Source organism: Pseudochaenichthys georgianus, chromosome 3 (genome assembly GCF_902827115.2).
Source record: "Pseudochaenichthys georgianus chromosome 3, fPseGeo1.2, whole genome shotgun sequence".
In the NCBI taxonomy this organism is placed as follows: domain Eukaryota; kingdom Metazoa; phylum Chordata; class Actinopteri; order Perciformes; family Channichthyidae; genus Pseudochaenichthys; species Pseudochaenichthys georgianus.
Window position 1 is genome coordinate 37,873,806 of NC_047505.1, and position 23,408 is coordinate 37,897,213.

The 23,408-nt window shown below is 39.5% G+C and overlaps 2 protein-coding genes across 4 annotated transcripts; both read right to left on the reverse strand.

Annotated features, from left to right (window-relative positions):
- Positions 1–387: 387 nt before the first annotated feature.
- polr2m (RNA polymerase II subunit M) lies at positions 388–5,373 on the reverse strand. Its single transcript, XM_034111951.2, has 4 exons — positions 4,963–5,373; positions 4,136–4,705; positions 3,764–3,986; positions 388–1,446 (listed from the first exon to the last, which is right to left on the reverse strand). The coding sequence occupies exons 1-4, from the start codon at positions 5,070–5,072 to the stop codon at positions 1,303–1,305; spliced, it is 1,047 nt and encodes a 348-aa protein (XP_033967842.1). The 5' UTR covers positions 5,073–5,373; the 3' UTR covers positions 388–1,302.
- A 1,601-nt stretch (positions 5,374–6,974) lies between these two features.
- myzap (myocardial zonula adherens protein) lies at positions 6,975–23,101 on the reverse strand. 3 transcript variants are annotated; one of them, XM_034111933.2, is made up of 14 exons: positions 22,623–23,101; positions 21,784–21,864; positions 13,555–13,647; positions 12,666–12,833; positions 12,460–12,552; positions 12,237–12,350; positions 11,982–12,134; positions 11,573–11,698; positions 11,236–11,364; positions 11,064–11,158; positions 10,081–10,186; positions 9,324–9,407; positions 8,954–9,048; positions 6,975–8,849 (listed from the first exon to the last, which is right to left on the reverse strand). In XM_034111933.2, exons 1-14 carry the CDS (start codon positions 22,698–22,700, stop codon positions 8,219–8,221), a joined length of 2,046 nt encoding a protein of 681 aa, XP_033967824.1. In that variant the 5' UTR covers positions 22,701–23,101; the 3' UTR covers positions 6,975–8,218. The 3 variants fall into 3 exon arrangements, with proteins under 3 accessions (XP_033967824.1, XP_033967832.1, XP_033967817.1); XM_034111941.2 differs by having other exon boundaries at positions 8,954–9,003; positions 12,666–12,836; XM_034111926.2 differs by having other exon boundaries at positions 12,666–12,836.
- Positions 23,102–23,408: the final 307 nt, after the last annotated feature.

A 23,408-nucleotide genomic window follows, 5' to 3' on the forward strand; every position in this document is an offset into this window, starting at 1 on the left:
GTGTGTCACATATCCCTGCCTGATAGCATCTCGCAGGATTTCAGAAAACCTGCCTGCAGCTGACCACAGCTTCATTAGAAACTGATATCACCTTCAGATTTATGTTGCGCATAGATTAACTAAATAAACTATAAATCTAACAATAAAACAGTCCGTTTAACATGTGAATAATCTGCAGAGGGTAAACAGTTTTATGTTATCTGAAGGTACTATATTTACATTATTTGGCTGTTTTATTTGGCAATAATGTTCACAATGTTTTATTTCAGAGATCTATTAGGCCCATAAAATACAACAGTTTAATACTATGCATTTAAAAATACATTATAAAATGTGTATTATCACAGCTTCTCAACATTCAAACTAACGTATATATGATGGCAAATAGATTATCAAGTTTTTATTCAAAACTGTACATACAAATGTTTTTGCCAGGTTAGAGTTCAGATTAGCCTCCTGCTGGCTTAATCCTGAAGCAGAGAATACTTTTTGTTAATGCTAGTAACCTGAGGCTTTTACAAAAAGTCACAAACCACAAAAGTAGTACAAAAACTATATAAAAAAACATGTTTTATTTTGTTCTACAGATATAAGATTCTCAGCTAAAGACACTCAGAAAATGAGACATGTCTTATGCCTTATTCGTCAGCAGTTTTATTTTATGAAGAGAAAAGAAAGAATATCTATTGTAGATCAATTTCATTTCATCCTCACTGAAGAAGCTGACGAGGCACTTTGCAGCGTTTGTAATATAATCTGTAACCATTTCAGGAATCAATTGTATTTATTGAATTGTCATACACTTTCTCTAATACTTCAAACTGACACAACTGTCTGCAGGCTCATGTCTGGAGTTGCAGACAGATCTGGAAACAGTCACCAGTCTGCAGTCCAGTCTGCTCCACAAGCTGATGGGTTTTAAGTGAATATAATTAATAATATAATGACATATTCAGTTTCAGTATGATGAAACAATTCCCTCATGATGATACATGTTTCAAATGTGCATCTAAGAGTTGTATTCGGCAGCAGGTATTATGTATTCCTGCAGGACACTAAACTACTGAGCCCAATACTGAATGACAATTAGGTAAGCTGGTTTCTCAACCCGCCATTCAATTTCCTGAGCCGAGTCGGGGATACCAACTATGCCTTCACACGGTGTAAAGACTCTTTTCGTCTCTTAAGAATACTTGTCCTTGGAGGGAAAATCCTGTTTGATGGGTCCTGATTGCAAGATCCAAAGCCTGTTTCCCAGAAGGCCAAGCTCTCTCTGGTTTCCCCAGCTCCGGCCCTCCAGGGTCAGTCCTCGTCGGAGGAGAGCTGCGTTCCTTCGTCGTGAACCTCTCTGTAGGCCGCCATGGGGCCGCCGTCAGGAGTGTAGCTCCCCACAGAGACCTTCAATCCCTCCGACAGTTTCTGGGCTGCCAGCTTGGCGTACAACTCCTGGAATAAAACACAGAGAAAAAGTTGACATGAATAGGCTGGTAAGAAGAAAACAAGCACATTATTATTAAGCAGCGCAGCCATTAAACCCTCAACAAAAGTAGAACTGATAATAAGCTTAACAGGCTTCTGTTTCAACAGCACACTGTGTGACGTTTGGCCCTTTCTTTGGATGTGATGAGACACACAGCACCACACTGTCTGAACACTGCCCTCTACAGCTGGTGGAGGGATCTGAAGTGGACTTTACTGCAATTCCTTCTCAATTACTCCAATGTACTTAGATTGGATTTTGAATCCAGGTAAAGTATACACCAAACTAGGGGTGGGCGATATTGAAAAATATGTTATCACGATATTTTGAAGCAGTATCACGATAGACGATATATATCACGATATTTTTTCATGTCGGTTATTATGGTTATTTTTCAAGTTACTTAACAGTACAAGCACCTACAAGGTAACAGAAACTAAAACGAGTAACAGACCAAAATAGCATTTCAAGCTGGTTTTATTTCAGAAATGAATCCCTGAATGAACAAGTGAGCAGTGAACATCAATAAACATGAAAAGGAGGGTAAAACATAACTAAGTAAAACATAAAACATCAATGAGGAAAAGTCAGTGCCAAACAATTAAAATGTAAACTTTAGAGTAGACTTGAAGTGTAATAAAATACTTTAGCATAACTGAAGGGAAAAACATAATACGCCACCGCGTCAGTTATGTCTTTCCACCGTTTGCTAGTCTTTTCATAAGGAGCCCCTTTATGAAATGTCTGCCCTATGGTAGTTTGTTTTGGTGCAGTCGCTGCGGTAGATTGTGCATTCACACGCGGGGGACCTTGCACTTACAGTCTCTGCATGCTCTTTCTGGTGCGTGTGTTTGAGGTGGTCTTGTAAGCCCGACGTGTTGCCATCTGTCGCTTTGAAATTTCCTTTTTTGCACATTTTGCAAATTACATTTGTTTGCTCCGTGTCTGTTGTGTTATATCCAAAATATTTCCATACCACAGACGTAGAGTTCTTTTTGGGGACTAAATCTAATTCTTCTACATCAGAATCTGACTCCGTCCATTATTGCTGTGTGTGCAGACTGCCAACAGTGTATTTTCCCTCGCTGCAAAGGGGGCGGGGACTTTGGGAGCATGTCAAACAACTCGGACTGAACGAAAGCAGAGGTGCGCTGACATTGTGAAATCGATCGGGCTTGATATATGGTCACATTTAAATCAGTAGGTGAGGCTGGGGGAGCGGGAGGGGAAGAGGCTCTCCGTCCGCTGTCATAGCCCCCTGCGCCGCGCACGGAGAGCCTCTTCCCCTCCCGTTATTTTTTTTTTTTATCACGATAGGACGATATCTCTGAAAAAGCATATCGTGGAGACCTAATATCGTCACGACGATATATATCGTCATATCGCCCACCCCTACACCAAACATTGTCAATAAATGTTCATTTTCAATTACATGTTTCATAAAATATTACAAATTTTATTTTTTGATGCAATGCAGCAAATTCTTAGTTATTGAAAACCTAATTAGTTTAAACTGGATACATCTGTATCATACATTTGCATTGAAACTCAAAGACACTGTTGTTATCTATTAACCTTATTACCCTTCACATTATGATTGGAATCATTTAAATTGCTGTGTGAACAAAGGGAAACCATTACTGGTCAAATATATATCTATAAACAGGAACATTGCATCTTATGTATTGTGTACCAAATGACATTAAGGCTGTGAAACATTTTGGCTTTGGGTGTGAAATATCCCGTTACTGTAATTCTCCAGGATGCGGAGGACTCCAGCAAATAAAACCAGCTCATCTTTTCTTAGAATGAAACATCAATGGACAAATATGTGCAAGACCACCTTTCTGATAATTATTAAGTAATATAAACATTGCATTCATACTATTCACATTATAATTGTTAAAAAGATAAAATGAGGGTGCTAAAACAACTGTGAATTAAAAAATAATGATTTCCGATCATATAAAACATTGTTCAGGGTTTAAGTCTGATAAGCCCTTAAAATAATCAACCTGCTACTCAAACTTGAATTCCTTGCTTGTAATTCAATTCATTTTTTGAACAAGGCTGTTTTTGGTCTGCCAAATATTTGTAATTCACTTTGTCCGATAGCAACAATGGCATTCAAATATAGTTACTTCATCATGTTACTACCCAGCATAGTAAGGAGCATTTTTCATTTGAGAGAAAATGTTCTTCTGGAATTATCTGACCCCTCCGTCTGCCTACACACACACTGGATGCATAAGATAAGAGTGTGGAGGGCAGGGCTGCACTAACCTGCTGCCTTCTGGTTTGATCCTGCTGTAGTGAGGCGGACTCGTCCAGAGACAGAAGCTTGGCCGGACTGTAGATCAGAGGAGGCATTTTGGCTGAAGTGATGTCATCCAGGTGCTTTCTGTCCCGCTCCCTCCTGGCCTGAGCTGATAGCGGTGATGAGGCTCCAGAAGAGCGGCTGGGTGATGAGGATCCTGATGGAGTGGGGTCACCTCTGGCGGGCAGCCTGAAAACACAGTGGAGAACATCTTATTTAAAATAAGAACTATGAAATAAAGCAAATATAACACACTGTTACTGAATCTACACAAATGTATATGATTTTTTGGTATATGTCAAAAGTCATTATAACATCATGAAAAAAAGTCAACTCACTGGTTTGGTTTAAATCTTTGCTTCCTGGGTGCTGAAGTGTTCTCCGTTCTTTCCAGGAGAGTAACATGGTGAGGCTGATTTGGTATTTGCTTTTTGAGAAAGTAATTGTCTCTTGCTGGGATGTTTACTGGTTCTTTGATTTTTAAACCAGTAGTAGTTTCAGACAGTCTGACCCGTTCAAAGGCCTCAACAAGGTCCCCGTCTTGCTTTTGCTCATCAGAGTTCAGAGAGACCCCAGCCGCTGCCGTCTCCATGGTTTCACCAGCAGCTTCTCTGGAGTCAGACTTGTCCTGTTGCTCGTCCAAAGTGTTTCTTTCCTGCACCTGAGCTGAGACAGCATCTCCTGCAGCAGCCACACTTTGCCTGTTTTGTTGTGAGGCTGTGGGTGCGTTGGGGACACCACGTTGTGAAGTGAAAGCATGTTGGTACTTGGACTGTAACTCTTTCCTGGCAGCAAACACCAGGCTCTGTTTCTTCTCATCTTCATCAAAGTGTTCAATGGCAAGGTGCACTTTCTCTGCAAATTCTCTTATCTTTTTCCCTTTGTCAGGAAGACTCTGTAAAAACCTCCTACGAACAACACAAAAACATAATCTGATGTTTTATTCTAACAGTTGACATTATTACCATATGAGAGAGCCTTATGCTTGTTTACAACAGTAGATATGATTTGTTGAGTTGTAGAAAGCAGCATCTTCTGTTATAAGAATGTCAACATACGCCTCGAAGTCAAACATTAGTTAAGTCACAAACTTAGCTACAGCTTCAGCCCTCTCGGGTATAATATATAGACGGCACAAACTATGGCTGATAATAATGAAACTCACGTGTTCGAGAGTATCTTTTCCTGTCGCAGAAGCAGTTCTTGGAGCTCCTCTTTGCTCTGTTTCCCCAGATCTCCCACCCGTCCCTGCCGCTCTGTCCACGACGAGGACATCACTGTTAGCTATTGACAGCTAGCATTAGCTAACATTAGCTACACACATTCACAAACAGTGTGAGCTAATGTCTCAGTTATACACGCCGGACATAAACTCTTACCATACATTAACCAGCTCAAAAGTAAGCTGTTTACTGATACTTTTTAAGTTAAAGAGTTTAATAAAGCTGTAAATGCGACAGATGTACTTCTTCAACACATGAGACCACAACAATTCAATGTGGGACTCTTCTTCTTCGTGTACGGCTGTAGCCACAGCGCCCCCGCTGTACAGGACAGTACTGCAGCTCTTCTTCATGTCATCATGAAGAGGTCACGCTGAGCCAGGGAAGGTGATTTGCTGCCCTCTGTTGTTAAAATTCAGTCATTATTAATCCTAAATTTAGATTTCAAGAGTTGTGATTTCCAAACTTTATCACAGACTCAGGGTCCAGATAAAAGATCGCAATAACTCATGCTTAAAAAAGAATAACAATCTGTACAAAGACAACTTGTCTCTGCAGCTTTGATTGGTAGCTTGTATTGCTTTGTATGTTTGATAATCGAAATATGATGATAATGTGATGAGACATTAATTGGTATAAAGATTTTCACATGAGATTCCTTAAGACAGTTTGTAGAGTATTGACTCCTGCAACCATAAACATGTTACATGTGATACACCATTTTGAGGAATATTCTCACAGCATCATTAAAAGGTACTCAAAGTCACTGTTAGCATGCATTTCTGTAGTTTTACCACAAGAGCGCATAATAGTGGCCTAACATTACTCTGAACTCTGTCTGTGCATACACTACATTTCCTAAGAATAATAAGAATTAAATGTCAATAAACTCATTAGGTTTTTATGTAATGTCATATTTTCTCCAATCAGAGCTGTCGGTCTGAACAGGTTTCAGAGTCTCAGAATTTCCACAGCTGCATTTGCCAGGCCGAGGCCGGATGTTTCCCAAACATTGTGCCAAACCATTTCTCTATCAGCCCTTGAAACAATGACCCAACTTCAACCGAGAGGTTACAGCTGTGTCCTTATTGTCCCCTCTCAGAGTTCACAGTCAGTTTAACGTTTGGCTGCAGCTGCTTGGTTGGAAATGAATAACATCTTGACAGACTATACCTCTTCAATTATTTTGAAAGGACATACTTTTATTCTTTATGTTGCTTCTCTATTTTCTTTAATGCATTCAATAGTGATTAATGTCCTTTGTATCAAGTACAATTTCACCAGACACTGTCAAACATTGATATCTGTCTTACATTTAGCAGTTTTCTCCACATGTTGTAATTAAAATCCAACAAACAAATAAAAACTGATATTACATAAGCTGCACTATGTGATCCTGAGCATGAATGTTATACTTTATTGGTAATATCACCAACTGCACACCTTTTGTCTTTCTAATCCTGATCTTACCTATTTTGTCTATTTGTCAAAACGTACTACACCCAGCTCTAAAGATTTTTTTTGTAAATCAACACATTTTCATTTTTTTTAAACATCACTGATCTCAATAACCATTCTAACGCAACGTCTTGCCTCACAGTCAACAATTCTATCTTCTTTGCACAACCATTACAAGTTGTTACCAGGCAACTACAGATTTGAATTATGAAGCCTGTGTAAATAATGTACCGTAAATTATAAACACTGTACAGAAGACAGTTCCTAAAATAAAGTCGCTGAACTTTTCCTTACTTCAAAGTTCATCTAGATTCAGTGTTCACACGTGACATTAAGTGTAAAATTGAATCATTAGAATGGAAGGAATACAAACCATTTAAAAAAGGCATGATACCTAAAGGCAGAGGGATTCACATCAATGAACAATGAAGTAGTCATAAACAAGCCTGAGAAAATGTATAAGGTTGCACGGTATATAAGGGATTCCATAAACAGGTTGTACTTACACAGTAAAGTCTTTATTATCCAAACATATGCTAGCCTGTTATCATTAGTTGCAGTATGATATGTATCGATAAGGAAAAGGCACATCATAAAGCTCTTTTAAACGCAGTGGCAGTGCAGACAACAGCTGGGTAATTGTGCCTCTGGCTCAGGGATGGCAGTCACCTCGGTAAGGTATATACATTTCAAGTGATTAAACAGTCTTATCATTAGCACATACATGTACTTTCAATGACATACTAGATTACCCTGTAGCCAACTCATTATAGAGATGCATTCCCACCAACAGAATCAGATAGTATGTTCACAAAGGCACAAAGCAAGATAATACATATTTTGTTCATAAGGTGACAATACCAAAACAATATTCATTTCATTTGTACAGAGCCAATATAAAACTGTAGGAATATAAACAATAACCAGCCTTCAGGACTGAATACTCATCGCTCTGTGAGCAACACAAGTGGACTTCATTCAGTGTGGACACAGAAATATTATCCAAAAAGTACATTATTTACAAAATACTTTTACAGAGTATTATATTATTTACACCCTACAACAAGCCACATTTTATTACATATAATAGTGCGACATGAGAACATGGGCTCAAAAGCTACACAAATCATTTTGCATGTCACTTGTAGTTATTTTTTGATAACCAGCAGTGAAATAGGAATGAACACATTTGAGTTTTAAATACACTTTTCAAGATCTTTGGAAAATTAAGCTTATTTGATAGTTTGCCAATAGTTAGAAGAGAGAGAATATACCACTGTCTGTATGATTAATGTGTAACTGCACTTAGCTTAGCTTTAACCGAAGCAACACATTACTGGACAGTAATTGCAGATACATTTCGCTAAGATTAGCATAAAGACTGAACACATGGGATATAACTAGCTGGATTGTACTATTTCTTGGCTGAGATCAATAACTCAAGTCCCCACAGATGTACAACAATCCACCAGTAGGCCATTTAACAATTTAGTTAACTTCTTGCCCAAGACATCTAAACACCCGTATAGTCTTTCACAACTCACACATTTAAAAAAAAAAAGAGTTTAAGAGTTTTGTTAGACAAAACCTGCAGACCAGCTTGACATTTATTTTTTCTTCAGTTTTTCTGCTAAACTAAGCTAATTAGCTGCTTTTTTAGCTTTCTTAGTTACATTAAAAATTACGAGTGGTATCAATCTACTAATTCACCTTTCAGCAACAACATGTCAAACTATGAGTTCAAGATCTATCTATGTTTATCTTTGCTGTTATATCCATAAGTTTCATGAACGCTGTATAAACCTGAGGTGCTCGTGATCTTGGTTGAGAGGACGGGGAAGAAGTGGATTCCTCAGGACTTGATCTTGTGTCTGTGTTTGGCTTTGCGTCCACCTCATCTCTCCCGGACTGGACTGGACTGACAGCAGGCTCAGATTCAGACGGGTGGGGGTAGCTTAGCGTCCCACCCGGTACAGAGGAGTTGGCCTGCAGGTACCGGCTGTATTGCACAGGAGTGTACCTCAGTATACTGGAGTCTAGCCTACTGGGTGGAGGGTTATTAGACCTGGACGTCCTGGGTTGGGTGGTTGCTAATAGGGAGTGGAATGGAGTTTGAATGGGGGATGTAGGAGATGAAGGTTGCATGGAGGGTGAAGATTGTATCGAGGAGGATGTTTGTATCAAAGTTGGAGGTAAAGTGGGGGGTGAAGGTTGAATCGGGGGTGGAGGGTGTTTGGGAAACACAGGTAGAGTGAATGATGGAGGTTTCATTGGAGGAGGAGGTTGAACAGGTGGTGGTTGTTGAATGGGATGTAGATTAGTTGCTTCATAGTGAACAGGAGGTTCAACATCATTCCTTTTTTCTTCACGTCTGCAGATGCACAGTCAGACATCAAAGAGTGAGAAATCACCTCCAAATGATGCACCAAATTAAACCTGATGCTACTTAAACATGTTTCTTTAATTTCTTCTTACCCAGGGAACAGATTGCACCCTACTCCTATCTCGTTGGTTTCTCGCCTATTCTGTGTGGACATAAAATACTTCAGCTTGTCTTCTAATTCATTATTCTGGGAAAAGGAAAACAGGAAACAACACTGTCAGGTCAGGCACATGCAAAGGATGGCAGTCACTTTCCATGTGAAAGTGACTAGATAGGTGCAGTGACACGAGGAAACCAAACAGAAATAGCTGAAAGTTGAGCATTTAGATTTCACAGCAACCCAGACAATCATCTTTGCTGTAGTCATGCAGTAGATTACCATGCCAAACCAAACTAAAGCACACAGTTAATACACAGTGAATCATCTGTCCTACCCTTTATATAAACAGTCTTTGGCCTTACCTCACACTCCACTATCGCAATTCTGTCCAGAAGCTCTGAGATGAACATGTCCTTCTGTGCCACTTTAGCTCGCAGTGATCCAACCTAAACAAATAGGAGATTGGAAACAATGATCATGTGTTTTTAGTCAGCTCATATTCATTCATTATGCATTTAATATTGGAAATGTGTATGCTGGCTAGCAGACAAATCTAACATTGATGCATGTCCGTGTGATATGCCGTGAAATAAAGACTTTGTAGTACCCTTTTATAAGACTGTATTGTGAGATGTACTAATTCAACTCTGTTCCTATTTCCCCCCAAATATACTACAAAATGACATAGTTATTTTCAGGAATATTCTTGGAAAGTATTCAGAAAGTTCAAACCCATACAAACAAAGTGTTACCATTGGCAACAGAAACAGTCCAATAATAATCCATGCTAGATACTTAATGAGGGAAACCAAACTGTTTTATGTACTCAAGAATTGTCAGCTAAGATTCTAAAAATGCATCTTAATCACTAACCCTTTATCTTTAGATTGTGAGTGTTTAACTGAGCCAGTGTAACACCCCACCCTTCCTTGACTCTGGGTTACATTACGTTTTATATTCATTGTGTGCATTGAATTAATCCATACACTGCTTGGTAAACAAATTCCTTCTTATTCAGCTGATATCTCATCCACGCCCATTATTTAAACACAAGTAGGACAGAAGACCTGAACAGTATTCACACACAGATTCAGACACAGATAAATAAACCCTCCCCACCTCCTCGATCATTCCTTTGACTTTTCTCTGCTGGCAGAACACCATATCGTTCAAGTGTTTGATTCTCTCACGGAGAGCCACAGATTCCGATTGCAGCTCTTTTGACCTAAACAGAAACGAGCAACCAGTTAAACTCGCATTTACTGTATATTAATTACGATGGTAAAACAGGGTTAATCTTTTTACAGAAATGTGTGGCCAGGTCAGGTGCTTCACAGAATGAGGTTAAAAACTTAAGAGGGAAACTGCAGCCCACGATTTTGCAGCCTTTATTGAAATCGTACAAATCCTAATGCACTAATGTGTCTAAAGGTCATTAATCTAGTGTACTGCCAAAACAAGATGATTTTTTTAAGCATGAAAATGTATTCTTGAACCTGGAAATAGTCACAATTGATGGTCCTCCAATTAGCTTTTCTTAGGATTTTCTACTTTTTGTCCTGACAAATGACTTAAAATGTTTAAGATCTAATTCAGTGACAACTTGATACCTGCTTCTGGTTGTTAAGTTAAAAGTTCAAAAACAAAGCTAGTAAGTGGAATTTGGTTTAAAGGTGGGGTAGGTAAGTTTGAGAAACCGGCTCGAGATACACTTTTTGTTATATTCCATGGAATGCTCTTAACATCCCGATAGCAATGAATATCTTAAGTGCTTTGACAAAAAATCCATAAAAAAAATGTTATCTGTGGAAGTCGTAGTACTGTAAAAAGTACAACCAATCCCTTTAGCCGGCCCGGCTAAACGGATTGGATGGCCTACCTGCCTGTCAGCCTTCCATCTGTGCACAAACTTATGCCCTCATTGGTCATGTGCGCGTTCGTGTGTGTTGGAGGAGGGGCTCTGTAAGGAAGTGGCAGATTTTTTCCGGCTGTGTATTTTCAAATTCTAGTGCACTCGAGCTGGTTTCTCCAGAATTACCTACCCCACCTTTAAGCCCTTTTTGTCATACTGGTGTTTGTTTACAATGACAATATTTTTGTACTTTTTGGCGACAGTTGCATCAGTTGTGTCTGTAAGCTCCATCAAGCGAAGACGCTGTTCACATTCCTGCAGCTTCTTATGGAACTGAGTCTTTTCCTGTGAAAAGTAATTTTCAAGTTAAAATATTTGAAGTAATTCTAGGGTAATTATTTTGTGGTAAAAAACTGCCTTACCCTCCCCATACACTCAAGTAGACGCTCCAGTTCAATGATCCTCTGGTCCCTGTCAGCAATCTTGGCCTCTGCAATCCTGATGTTTGTCTCTGCCTCCTCCAGTCTCCTTATGTACTCATCCAGTTGGGCCTGTGTAAGCAGCAATACATTTCGGAGTAGACGATGAACTTCAATGATAATCAAGAATGTAGCATCTACATTTTTCTCAGTCAGGTTGGTTTCACTTTGGAGAACATTTATCACTGCGTCATAATCGTTTTAGCTTAACACAATAGTTTATATTGGCACTGAAACAGCATTTTGATAAATTGAGGAACAAATAGTAAGGAATGCAGACCTGTAGATTTTCGATCTCCTCCCTGTGAGTCCGCTGTTCATTCTGCAGCTTCTCCTCGAACTCCTGCTGTAGCTTTGCTGAAAGCTCCTGCAGAGCCTGATTGTTGGTCTCCTCTGCAGACTCCACCTGGACAATAACAGCAGAGCTGTGTCAATATTCCATATTGACACTAGAATGGAAGATGCAGCTGATGTGTTAGTGTGCTGAAGTGAGATAGTCTTTCAGTAAATCTTGTACTGCTCTTTTCTTATGAGTAATTTCCATCTACAATGTTATTAACACATTAGACAATTTTAGAACCAACCTCTGTCACACCAGCTGAGTAACAAGTACTGTATCTCCATGAATGTGCCAGAGCAGGTATTTCTACTGTAGTGTTTTGATGTTTGTGAGATAGATGTGTGATTACCTGCAGCCTTAAAGTCTTGTTTTCAACCTGCGCGGCCTCTAGCTCCTTCTCCTTCTCTCTGAGTTGTTCTTGTGTTTTTTCACTGGTGCTGCGCAAACTCTTCACATCGTCTCTCGTGTCCACTCTTCTCTGACAGTTTTCTATAAGAGATTTCTGGAAAGGAAACTTGTATTTATCAAGCCATCTCTTTCTGTAATGACACACCGCTGTCGAGGAACCCCTCTTCACATACACTCAAGGACATTGATTTGTTACCTGTAGGCCAATGTTAGCAGTTATAAGGGAGCTGTTCATCTCATCGAAGCTGTCCATGGCTTCCGTCCGGACCCTCACCTCTGACTCCAGACTCCTCCGATGTGAATTTGAAATCTGCAGAAACACATGTCAGACTCTATTTTAGTCTTTATTCACAGCTTGACATACTTGGAGTTTGATTAGGAAGTTTGGAGAAGTCACACAGTGTTACATAATTAATTACCCTGATCTCCTGTGTAAGACTCTGCATGGATTGCTGCATTCCTCCGAATTGCCCGTACATCTTCTCTCTCACCTTCTCTAAAGAATCCCTCACCTGTACAGAACATACAGATATTACATAACAGACATTGTACACACATAGCTGCCTTGAACAGATGACGTGTGGACCTGAAGGCCCAGATGCTTGCTGTGTTAGTTTCCACTCACCTCCCTGATGTACTCCATCTCACGCTGAAGGTGATTGACCGACCACTCGCGCGCCATCACTTCCTGCTGTCTGTCCGAACCCGTCCTCTGCACTACGCCGTACACTTTGGGCCCATGATTCTGCAGAGCGGTCTCTGGCACCCATGAGTAATCGGTCATGTCTCCGAGCTGCTGAGGGAGACAGGATCTCAGCGGTCAGGTTTCTGTGGCCACCCTCCACTGAGGCTGACTTCTGCTGTCATTGTGTTTGTGTAATTGTGTGCTCGCTTATGTGCACGCATGCACTCTTTTAAGTGAATTACATGTTTGTGTCTCGATGCACATGCCTGCATTTGTACACTTGCTCAGGTATTTCTAGCATTACTGCTGCTGAGCACTGGAAACAGGAGGATGGGAACAAACCCATAGAAAAAAGTGCAGGGTGTATTGGAGGTGTCATGTTTCTGCAACCCGGTACATGAGCTGCTGCTGTGTCTGCCTATTGTACTTCCAGCAGCCGGGCAACCCATGAAAACAGATGCAAACCAGCAGGGGAGAATTGAAGCATTTTAAACAATGCAAAAACTAAATAACAAATGACAGTTTTAGTCATGGGCACAGAGATTCAATTTCTTTAAATATTGTAGTGCTGTAGAGCAAGAGGCTAATGTTTTGCCTGGGAATTAGAAAGAATCATCGGTTTATATACAGTTGGAAATAAAAATAAAAATCTAATTTATTACAGCCATCTACAAGCATCTGTTCATGTTGAATATCGATGTAATCATTATAATGACAGCCTGAAGGTATGTGCAGTGAAGCGTGTTTTACGATGGGGATGTCAGTGACACACAGGCGTAGGCAGTGGTAGTGTCAGCCTATTATTCATGTGCTGGATGTTGCTGTCTACCTGCGGAGGAGACTCCCTGCCAGCTGGCCTGCCTCTTTGGGTCAGCCCATTCTTCTTCTTCCATGCCACTCTGACGTCCTTCTCCTTCTCAGCCTAAAGGAACAAACAAGTATTCAAGACTGCTGTTGTGGAAAATTCACTTCATTCCTGGTGAGGATCTACAAAAAAAGTGTTATTATTATTGTGCAAACATTCCACAACACCGATACCTTATAATTAGCAAAGTTTCCACACGTCACATGTAGACAAGCTGCTCTCTCAACAAGACACGTAATGCAAACAATCTGTTATGCTTCTTTTTTAGTTGCAATTTTTAATGATACGTGACTTACAGTAGTTAATTGGAGATCATGTGGTGGGTATTGGAAGTGGGCCTGTCTTTAAAATGATCAAGACATATCAACTTGTTTTCACTTTAATTGCTTTTGCAAGACAAATGTCCAGATAGATAGATAGATAGATAGATAGATAGATAGATAGATAGATAGATAGATAGATAGATATATAGATGGATAGATATATAGCCCTCATCTGCAGAGAAAGGGGCTTCTCTCTCCACATCTCTCAGAGATAAGTGTGAGGAGGAACTTGAACAAAGCAGCCAGTGTTGTCTCGTGGACAGAGCCGAGCCTCACATTTCTCCACCGCTTCATCTACAGAGGACGTGCTGTTGAGAAATGGTGAAGGCCTGCTAATAGGCGGATGCGAATTCCAGCAGATGGGAGGGAAGAACAGCCGTCTTTATGTTTTAACAACACTGCGGCCTGCTATCTGAGAGAGGGCTCAGAATAACAATGTGCTGTCACTTCAGCCTTGAATTTCACAATGCCAATATTTACCACAATGCAATGTTTACCTGCTTGGAGCTGAAATTGCAGGCATGTCATTTTGGTGGAAGGAACACAATGGGTTTATTTTTGTTTTGTTGCTTACAGGACATGACCTCCTCACAGAAACCACCCACTGCGAGTATCATGTAATCATGCAAAACTTCTTAAAGACGTCACTTGGAAATAGTGCTCGTCACAGCATCATCAAACACTTTGTTATCTGCCTATTTTATTATATGACTGCATTGTGAAGGACACGACTGATTGGATTAGCTCTTATTTCTGATGCAAACAAGAAAGTTGTATTTGAAGTCACAACACAAAGACCGCCTTATGTATAGGGATGGGAGCGATTAATCGAATGTTCGAATATTCGAAATTATTCAGGTATTCGAATAATTATTCATGTATTCGAATATGAGTTATTATGTATGGAAGCCCATTTCCGCCACTTGAAAAAAATAAAATCCCCATGAAATGTCATAATTATGAGATAAAAAAGTCAAAATTATGAGATAAAAAGTCATAATAATGAGATAAAAAGTCATAATTATGAGATAAGAAAGTCGAAATAATGAGATAAGAAGTGCGCATGCGCTGCAGTGGCGCTGTCTTCAAAGGTCCCTTCATCACCTTGCTGCTCTCCACCATGCAAACGGCATCTAGTCCTAAATAAGGTAACTATTACAGGTGACTTTTGTAAATGTTAGATGTTACATATAGCCTATATTGCAGCTAAACTACAACAATGCAGTTTATAGCTTTGACATTACCTGTTATGAATATAATATAATATATATGCCTATAGTTTTGTGATAACGTTCACGGGTTAGAGTTAGAGCAACTCACAGCAGCAGTATGCCTACACTATTGTCATTAGTGGCGTGAACGTTACCACAAAACTATAGGCATATATATTATAGTTCATAACAGGTAATGTCAAAGCTATGAACTGCATTGTTGTAGTTTAGCTGCAATATAGGCTATATGTAACATCTAACATTTACAAAAGTCACCTGTAATAGTTACCTTATTTAGGACTAGATAGATGCTGTTTGCATGGTGGAGAGCAGCAAGGTGATGAAGGGACCTTTAAAGACAGCGCCACTGCAGCGCATGCGCACTTCTTATCTCATAATTATGACTTTTTATCTCATTATTTCGACTTTCTTATCTCATAATTATGACTTTCTATCTCATTATTTCCACTTTCTTATCTCATAATTATGACTTTTTATCTCATTATTATGACTTTTTAGCTCATAATTATGACTTTTTATCTCATTATTATGACTTTTTATCTCATAATTTCGACTTTCTTATCTCATAATTATGACTTTTTATCTCATTATTTCGACTTTTTTATCTCATAATTATGACTTTTCATGGGGATTTTATTTTTTTCAAGTGGCGGAAATGGGCTTCCATAGTTTCTACACTTATTTGTACATGTATGTATTTCTAAAAAATTATTGAAAAAAAATTGGGTAAAACAAAAATGTAAAAAAAAGAATTCCGAAAAAAAAATTGTACATTTTTTTTTTTACCCAATTTCTTTTTTATAGGATATGTACATTTCGGTTAACCGGTTAACCGTTTTTTGGGGTGTCGAATATTCGAATATAGAATTGCTTTCAAATTCTCATGACTGAATCATGTTCATGCTAATGAGGCTTTTAGCCATTGTGTTAATGCAGGGGTCGGTAACCCGCGGCCCACGGGCCGCATGCGGCCCTTTAAACCCTCTGCTCTGGCTCCCTTGAGTTTAGACAAAAATAAGAATAAAATAAAAGTATTTGTAGGACTATTTATATTTTGTTGCATGGTTGAAAATGTTTCGTATGTTGTATTTTGAGGTGATACTGTGACACATAAATAAAAAACAAAACGGTTTTAATTAGGTCAACTAAAATATGCGTCACATCCTGCTCCGGTCCCGCGCGAGTGCCTTTTCTTGGAGGCGAATAACCCCCGGCTCGATGAGCGAACTATGGATAAATCAAAGAAAAGTACCGGAGGAACACAGGATTTAATTCTGCATGGACATAGTTATCTGCTTTCACAGCAAACGATGCTGGTTTACCGGTATGTTTGATATGTAGAGAGAAGTTGTCAACGGTGGTGCAGTATGGGCATAGATATGTCTCATAATTATTTGTGTGAACATAACAATTATTTGTGTGTAAATATGTGATTTGTAAATGTAAAACAACATCCAAAAATGCATTTAAAAGATTTGCAAACTCACAAATACATTTGCAAGTGTAAAACGGATCTGCAAATACGCTAAATATGTTCACAAATAAAAAAAAGATCTGTGAATATCTCTTTAACATTTACAACTTTCGATCAGGCATTTCTGAATCCATTTTGTATTTGTGGACCAAAAATGCGCTTGCGGATCTCAAATCTCTGTTCACGGATCTCAAATCTCTGTTCCTTTTTACACGGAATTTTGAGACATATTTTCCGTGGTCTCGACTAAAATCTACTCATGTCACTCGGTTATTTTCGGAAACCACGTGATGGCCTGCTGATGACTACATTTCCGCATGATTTCAAAGTAAGAGCATGATGGTTTGTTTAATGCTCTGTTTTTGTATTATAATGAACAGCGGAACGTTAGATGCATTCTTCATCACCATCACCCTCATCATCATGTTATAGTGATACAGTTAGTTTGTGTTATTGGTTCAATACAGCATATATCGAGCACTTTCGTTGATGTTGAAGTGCAGGCGATACGCCACTTTCGGGTCCCGGGGGGGAGCAGCTGGCAGCGAAGCAGCCCAGATACAACTCTTTCTTCATTGTTTGTTGTGTATTCAGTCAAGCGGGTCAAAGTTACAAAGCACTTCACATCTTATTAATCGCCCTAATTTTACTTTACCAGTGCAGTAATAAAGTAATCTGTAGAAAAGCACCGTATTTAGGTCAGCCTTCATAGTAAGGCTACATTACATGTTATAATATTCATCGTGTCCTTTCTACTGATATATTCCTGTCTATTGCTTTCATTTGTATTTAATGTTATTGTGTTTTATAGGGAGTGGCTATATACAGGACGGTCCTGTATATAAGGTCTCTGAAATGGCTATATACAGGACGGTCCTGTATATAAGGTCTCTGAAATGGCTATATACAGGACGGTCCTGTATATAAGGTCTCTGAAATGGCTATATACAGGACGGTCCTGTATATAAGGTCTCTGAAATGGCTATATACAGGACGGTCCTGTGGATAAGATATCTGAAATGGCTATATACAGGACCGTCCTGCAGCTAACGTCAAATGACTATATACAGACCGGGCTATTATAGCATGCTTAAGCAAGTTTCGCGGGTGGTAATGTAGAGATAGGATTCACAGATAAATATTCTCACGACAACATTATTTTCAATGAGTTTCCCCTCAATATAAAATTGTGGCAATTAAATCTCTTTCCATGCCAATTGCTTAGCTTTTTATGCTGATTTCAGTCTTTTTTTTGGCTTATCTTTTTATGTTGTTTCAATCATTTTCTACTTTATATTTTCCAATGCACAATGTTTTACTTGTAAAGGATATCATTGCATACTTTAAAGACTACTCGGTTTTATTAAAACTGAAGGTTTTTTTTTAAAGAATACGCCGACACTTCGTTGACGTGTAGTGATTTTGCATTGAAAGCAACACAAATCATTTATCGGCTACGCCGGCATTTTTATTTTAGAAATTGGAGAAACCGTCTTTTGAATTGTATGTAGTATGCTGTACATTTTTGTAATTTATCCTGCTGTAAACGTTAATTGTACACCAATTATATCCATATTTCTGTAGACATAAAAAGCCATTTCAGGGCTTCTGTGCAGGACCGTCCTGTATAGCCATTCCAGAGAGCTGTGTACAGGACGGTCCTGTATATAGCCATTTGGCGTTGTGTACAGGACCGTCCTGTATATAGCCATTTCAGAGACCTTATATACAGGACCGTCCTGTATATAGCCACTTCCTATAAAACACAATAACATTAAATACAAATGAAAGCAATAGACAGGAATATATCAGTAGAAAGGACACGATGAATATTATAACATGTAATGTAGCCTTACTATGAAGGCTGACCTAAATACGGTGCTTTTCTACAGATTACTTTATTACTGCACTGGTAAAGTAAAATTAGGGCGATTAATAAGATGTGAAGTGCTTTGTAACTTTGACCCGCTTGACTGAATACACAACAAACAATGAAGAAAGAGTTTTATCTGGGCTGCTTCGCTGCCAGCTGCTCCCACTATAACATGATGATGAGGGTGATGGTGATGAAGAATGCATCTAACGTTCCGCTGTTCATTATAATACAAAAACAGAGCATTAAACAAACCATCATGCTCTTACTTTGAAATCATGCGGAAATGTAGTCATCAGCAGGCCATCACGTGGTTTCCGAAAATAACCGAGTGACACGAGTAGATTTTAGCCGAGACCGGCGGAAAATATGTCTCAAAATTCCGTGTGTGTAAAAAGACGATCCGCGAACAGAGATTTGAGATCCGTGAACAGAGAGTTGAGATCCACAAGCGCATTTTTGGTCCACAAATACAAAATGGATTCAGAAATGCCTGATCGAAAGTTGTAAATGTTAAAGAGATATTCACAGATCTTTTTTTTATTTGTGAACATATTTAGCGTATTTGCAGATCCGTTTTACACTTGCAAATGTATTTGTGAGTTTGCAAATCTTTTAAATGCATTTTTGAATGTTGTTTTACATTTACAAATCACATATTTACACACAAATTATTTTTATGTTCACACAAATAATTATGAGACATATCTATGCCCATAGTGCAGCCTTTACGAGGGAGAGGAAGACAGCTGACGATCGTCAGTCATAATTCAATGGGGTATGTAATTTATTTCAGAAAACACTTTTTGTTATATTCCATGGAATGCTCTTAACGTCCCGATAGCAATGAATATATTAAATGCTTTGACAATAAATACAAAAATTAATCTCTGGAAGCCGTAGCGCTGTAAAAAGCACGACCAATCATCTGAGCCGGCCCGGCTAAAATAACTGGATGGCCTACCTGCCTGTCAGCCTTCCATCTGGGCACAAACTTATATCGTGCCCTCATTGGTCATGTGCGTGTCCGTGTGTGTTGGAGGAGGGGCTCTGTAAGGAAGTCTGAAGGAAGAGGCATATTTTTTCCGGTTGTGTACTTTCAAATTCTAGCGCACTCGAGCTGGTTTCCCCATTCTTACCTTTAACTCTTTTTAGGGTGCAGATATATGTTTTATTTATTTCAAAGTGGGCCCATTTAATAATATTTTTTTCCCCTTCAAATGTGCAGAGGACTCCCCAAGTGCTGTGTTTAATTTATTTTAAAGTAGGCCTAAATAGCCTAATAAATGCAAAAAAACTGTAGTTTTTGTCTGATATAACAATAAAAAACTATGAAATATGTTTTGCGGCTCCAGACAAAACATTTTTTGGGAAAAAGGAGCGAAATGGCTCTTTTGGTCAAAAAGGTTGCAGACCCCTATGTTAATGAAATCCAATGATGTTGATGTAGAACCTTCTATATGAAGTAACTGTCTCTAAGTCCCATGTGTATGTGTTTCATGGTGCAGATTTGTTACATCTCATCTAGGTCATAGTCACTTGTTGGATTGTGCACATGATGTATCAGGTTGCAGGATGCACCCTTTCTTAATTTATGGTGAATAACCACTTTACTAGGGTTTCTCCTGAAACTCAATATCTCTAGCAGAGGAAGCTTCCATCATTTCCTTCCTCTTTGATTAACTTCACGTCATCCCTGTTTTCTTTTTGTTCCACAAAGTCACAAAAGTAAACACTGAAAACCAAGCAACTGACCGACATTTGACTTTCCCTCCAGATTACATCTAAAATCACACATTGAGCAACTTTATTAGAAAAGTGTTGGCTCATAAAAGCACAAAGATGACCCATGTCAAATAAAAACAATACAAATTGTACTGTTAAATCAAGCCTGCTCAACACTGTGCTGGTATTTAAATGCTGTTTTAACATCAACAGCAGAGCAAAGAGTTACGTGTCACAGCAGTTACAGCAGCGCCTGCACAGTTTTTCAGTTAGCATCATCCCACTGGAATCTTTAGCAAAAACATTTTTGGAATTTGGTTTCAATTTAAACAATTAACTTTCTTGCTGAGAGAAGATTTATACCACTCTTAAACAATAAACTATTAAAAAATATATATATGTAGCTAGCAAAAGTAACAAAAAGATTGAAATCAAGGGAAAACAGCTATCCTGGCTATGTCCAAAGTTGACAAAATATTCCTACAAGAACGTCAAAAGAGAATTATTGACACTTTACATCTTCCCATAAAACAACAAATTGTAATTTTCACAAATATTTGTAGTTAACAAATTAAAACATATTATTAAGTAAGCCGTTAAGGTGCTAGGAGGAAGATATTTTTAGACAGAGCCATGCAAGCTGTTTCCACCTGTTTCCGGTCTTTGTGCTGACTGTTGAAAGCAGTGTAAAAGTGAATTTTTCATCATATTATTATTATTCCTCAAAGGGCCTTTCTTACTATTGTGTTTTACTCTCTACATTTCCTCCTATAAATGTTATTGCCCCTCAGGCCTCAGTTGTTTGTAACAACAGTTGCTCTGCTGTTCAGGGAGAATGAGCTGCCCAGTTGCAGGGCTGCAGAGTAACTCATTCACTAAACACACTCTGAAATACATGTCACCACCGAGCACGTGTCTGTTACTCTTCACTTGTGATCACTCTTGACCAGACCTCTCACATCAGTTCCAATAGTTACGGCCACACCCTCCAAAGGGAAGCACGTTCAGAGATTGCAGCAACGTGCTATCAGTGGATAGTGTGTAGGTGTGGTTTCTAGACGAACACCATACTCCCTGGCTGACCAAGGTTCATACAAAACCCTAACCATCCACACTTTAAGGACCAAAAGCCTTTTCAGTGCCAACAATAAGTTTAGTATCAACATCAGTTCTCACGCTGGCATCAGCCTCTGGAGCTGATCCTGGATGCAAACAGGCCGAGGCAGAGCCACCTACAGCAAACAGCCACGCTGTCTGCAGCATATACTCACAAGTAAAATGCACTGTCACAATATGCAGAGCAGAAACTGTCTAATAATGCAGTTTGGTAAGAACATGCAAATGCTCGTGCTATATTTGTTTAGTTAATAGAGTTTGAGTTCACACTGTGTCAGTCTCAGGAGGTGTGATATAGTTTCTTCAGCAACTATTTCAAATATTTTCTTTTGTATGGAATAGATTTACAGCTTTGAAGTATATTTAAAACAGCTGTGAGTGCATTATCACACCCTCCTGTCATGATTATGTAACTGGTCCAGATGTTAATTCTCTGTGGCTATAACTTACCGTTTCCGAGTTTGCTGTTGTTGGCTCCTTGTTTCCATCATCTGCCGCAACTAGAGTTAACCTGAGGCGTCTGATCCTCCTCTGAGAAAAACAAACAGACAAAAAGCAAATCAATTATTTGCTGTAAGCAAATACATGTTTGCATTATGTCATAGTAGGTGGGAGTGGAGGCTATAGAGGAGTTCACACTGTAACTGAGGCAGGCATTGAAAGGGTTGACAAACCTCACAGACCTCAACGGTCCACTACAGTGGTTTTATTTATAGTCAATGGTATCAGAGTGGCAAGCAAAGTTTATGTAAATGATACGAAACTGAGCTTACTGATACATTGTAATGTTTACAACACAGTGAGAGCTTCATTTGGTTGTGTAACACACAAACATCTACATAGGTTTAAAAGATTTTATTTCAAAAAACGTATTTCTGCAATATCATGTTGAGTTTACCAATTTACAAGAGGTTCTTTATTCAGTACAAAACAATGGGAATAGGTTTAAAAGCCAGTTTAGTACAAAGGCCGGTTTTATCAGAGAGCTGTTCAAATAAACATGACAGCCATGCCTCCTGCAACCCAGCTCCCATTACACGCTCCTGTAAATGAACACATCCTATCACAAACATTAACTTTCAGATGATCAGGGAACAGACCATGTTTACTTGGACTGAGAACGTGAATCTCACTGTACAGACAAGGAACAAGTGGCTGCACAAAAAGGAGCAGAGGACAGAAGAGGGAGGGGAAACTGAACTGTTTTGCAAAACACAGAGGAAAAGGGAGAGAGAAGGGGAAGACAGAGGGAGAGTTTCAGTGTCCTGACTTCTCTGGGACTTTCTTACCTCACTTGAAAAGTCTTCAGGGTCCTCTGTTGTTGTGGTGCTGGTGAATACAGACCGTCCTGATCCGTAGCGTTGCATGTCTCCTCTTGTGTCCACTCGTTTCTCTTCCTCTCTCTCTCTGGACCTCCTCCCACCCTTCCTCTCGCTACTCTTTCCTGAGTAGGCTACTGCTCAGACTCTCAGAGCGACCATCTGCCCCCGGCTCCAGCCAGCCATAGTAGAGGAAGGAAATTCCCGTCTGTCAAGTATATTAGTGGTGGTGGTGGTGGTGGGGTCCACAGGACTCTGAGCTTTCCTCTCTGTCAGTGAAATAATCAGGTACAATCCAGTTCAACACTCACCAACTCAAACACAACTTTGTCAATGTCTTAATTCCAGCCAGACTGCTTTCAACTCCACCAGGTTGACAGGCTTGTCAGTCACTCAGCAACCTCTCTCTCTCTGTGTGTGTGTGTGTGTGTGTGTGTGTGTGTGTGTGTGTGTGTGTGTGTGTGTGTGTGTGTGTGTGTGTGTGTGTGTGTGTGTGTGTGTGTGGTGTGTGTGTGTGTGTGTGTGTGTGTGTGTGTGTGTGTGTGTGTGTGTGTGTGTGTGTGTGTGTGTGTGTGTGTGTGTGTGTGTGTGTGTGTGTGTGTGTGTGTGTGTGTGTGTGTGTGTGTGTGTGTGTGTGTGTGTGTGTGTGTGTGTGTGTGTGTGTGTGTGTGTGTGTGTGTTGCTCTCTATTGCTCTCTCTCTCTGTGTCTCTGCATTCCCATCAGACCTGTCGGGCCACTTTTCAGCTGCCTCCCT

Coding starts and splice junctions, on each gene's coding strand:
- polr2m (XM_034111951.2), bottom strand. CDS start 5,072: ATGTCCTCGTCGTGGACAGAGCGGCAGGGACGGGTGGGAGATCTGGGG. Junction 3,987..4,135: donor CAAAGATTTAAACCAAACCA/GTGAGTTGACTT, acceptor CTGTGTTTTCAG/GCTGCCCGCCAGAGGTGACC. Junction 1,447..3,763: donor ATCAAACCAGAAGGCAGCAG/GTTAGTGCAGCC, acceptor GTTTTATTCCAG/GAGTTGTACGCCAAGCTGGC.
- myzap (XM_034111926.2), bottom strand. CDS start 22,700: ATGCAACGCTACGGATCAGGACGGTCTGTATTCACCAGCACCACAACA. Junction 11,159..11,235: donor TACTTGAGTGTATGGGGAGG/GTAAGGCAGTTT, acceptor TACTTTTCACAG/GAAAAGACTCAGTTCCATAA. Junction 9,049..9,323: donor TTGCGATAGTGGAGTGTGAG/GTAAGGCCAAAG, acceptor TCCTTTTCCCAG/AATAATGAATTAGAAGACAA.